Source organism: Loa loa (genome assembly GCF_000183805.2).
Source record: "Loa loa unplaced genomic scaffold supercont3.5386, whole genome shotgun sequence".
Lineage (NCBI taxonomy): Eukaryota > Metazoa > Nematoda > Chromadorea > Rhabditida > Onchocercidae > Loa > Loa loa.
In genome coordinates, this window is record NW_018113559.1 from 1 (window position 1) to 572 (window position 572).

Below are 572 nucleotides of genomic sequence, written 5' to 3' on the forward strand. Positions count from 1 at the left end.
CATCTGTATAACTTAGAAATAAACCTACAATACAATTTCACGAGCTCCTATCACTTCTCTGCGTCTCCGGACCACTAACGCGGCTCTCGGTACCGCATCGACAACCGCGGCTCTTGGTACCGCATCGACAACTCCTTCATTGAGCAACAGCTCGTGTGGTACCTGCCGCAACTCTGTTGCTTCGTCTTCCTCCACCCCCTCTGCTTCATCGTGAACCAGTGCCGGTACTGGCTCTATTATCTCCTGCTCTTCACACTGTTGCTGTTCGGGGAGGTGGAGCACGAGCTGCTCCTCATTTCCACGTTGCTTTTCCCCAACTTTTCCTTCGTCGTGAGCTTGACGCTCACTTCGTTCCAATTTCGCTCCTAATTCATTAATCTAAAGAGGAATATCACTTACAGCGGGTAATGAAGAGTTCAACAGAACGTTTTTAGTCTTTATACTGAATATCCCATACTGACATTTTCATTGCATTTTTGAGTGACCTCACAAGAGAAGGTTTTCTTTTCTTGTCAAGGATTTTGTACACTCTTCTAGTATTAATCCTAATAATAATAATAGCAAAAGTTAGC

The 572-nt window shown here is 44.8% G+C and overlaps 1 protein-coding gene across 1 annotated transcript; it reads right to left on the reverse strand.

The window, feature by feature from the left end:
* Positions 1-24: 24 nt before the first annotated feature.
* Positions 25-378, reverse strand: LOAG_19325 (hypothetical protein; the record flags this gene model as incomplete). The annotated part of the gene is made up of 1 exon (XM_020451970.1): positions 25-378. A coding segment is annotated over one exon (354 nt), but the record flags the coding sequence as incomplete, so codon positions are not given.
* Between the last annotated feature and the right edge of the window lie 194 nt (positions 379-572).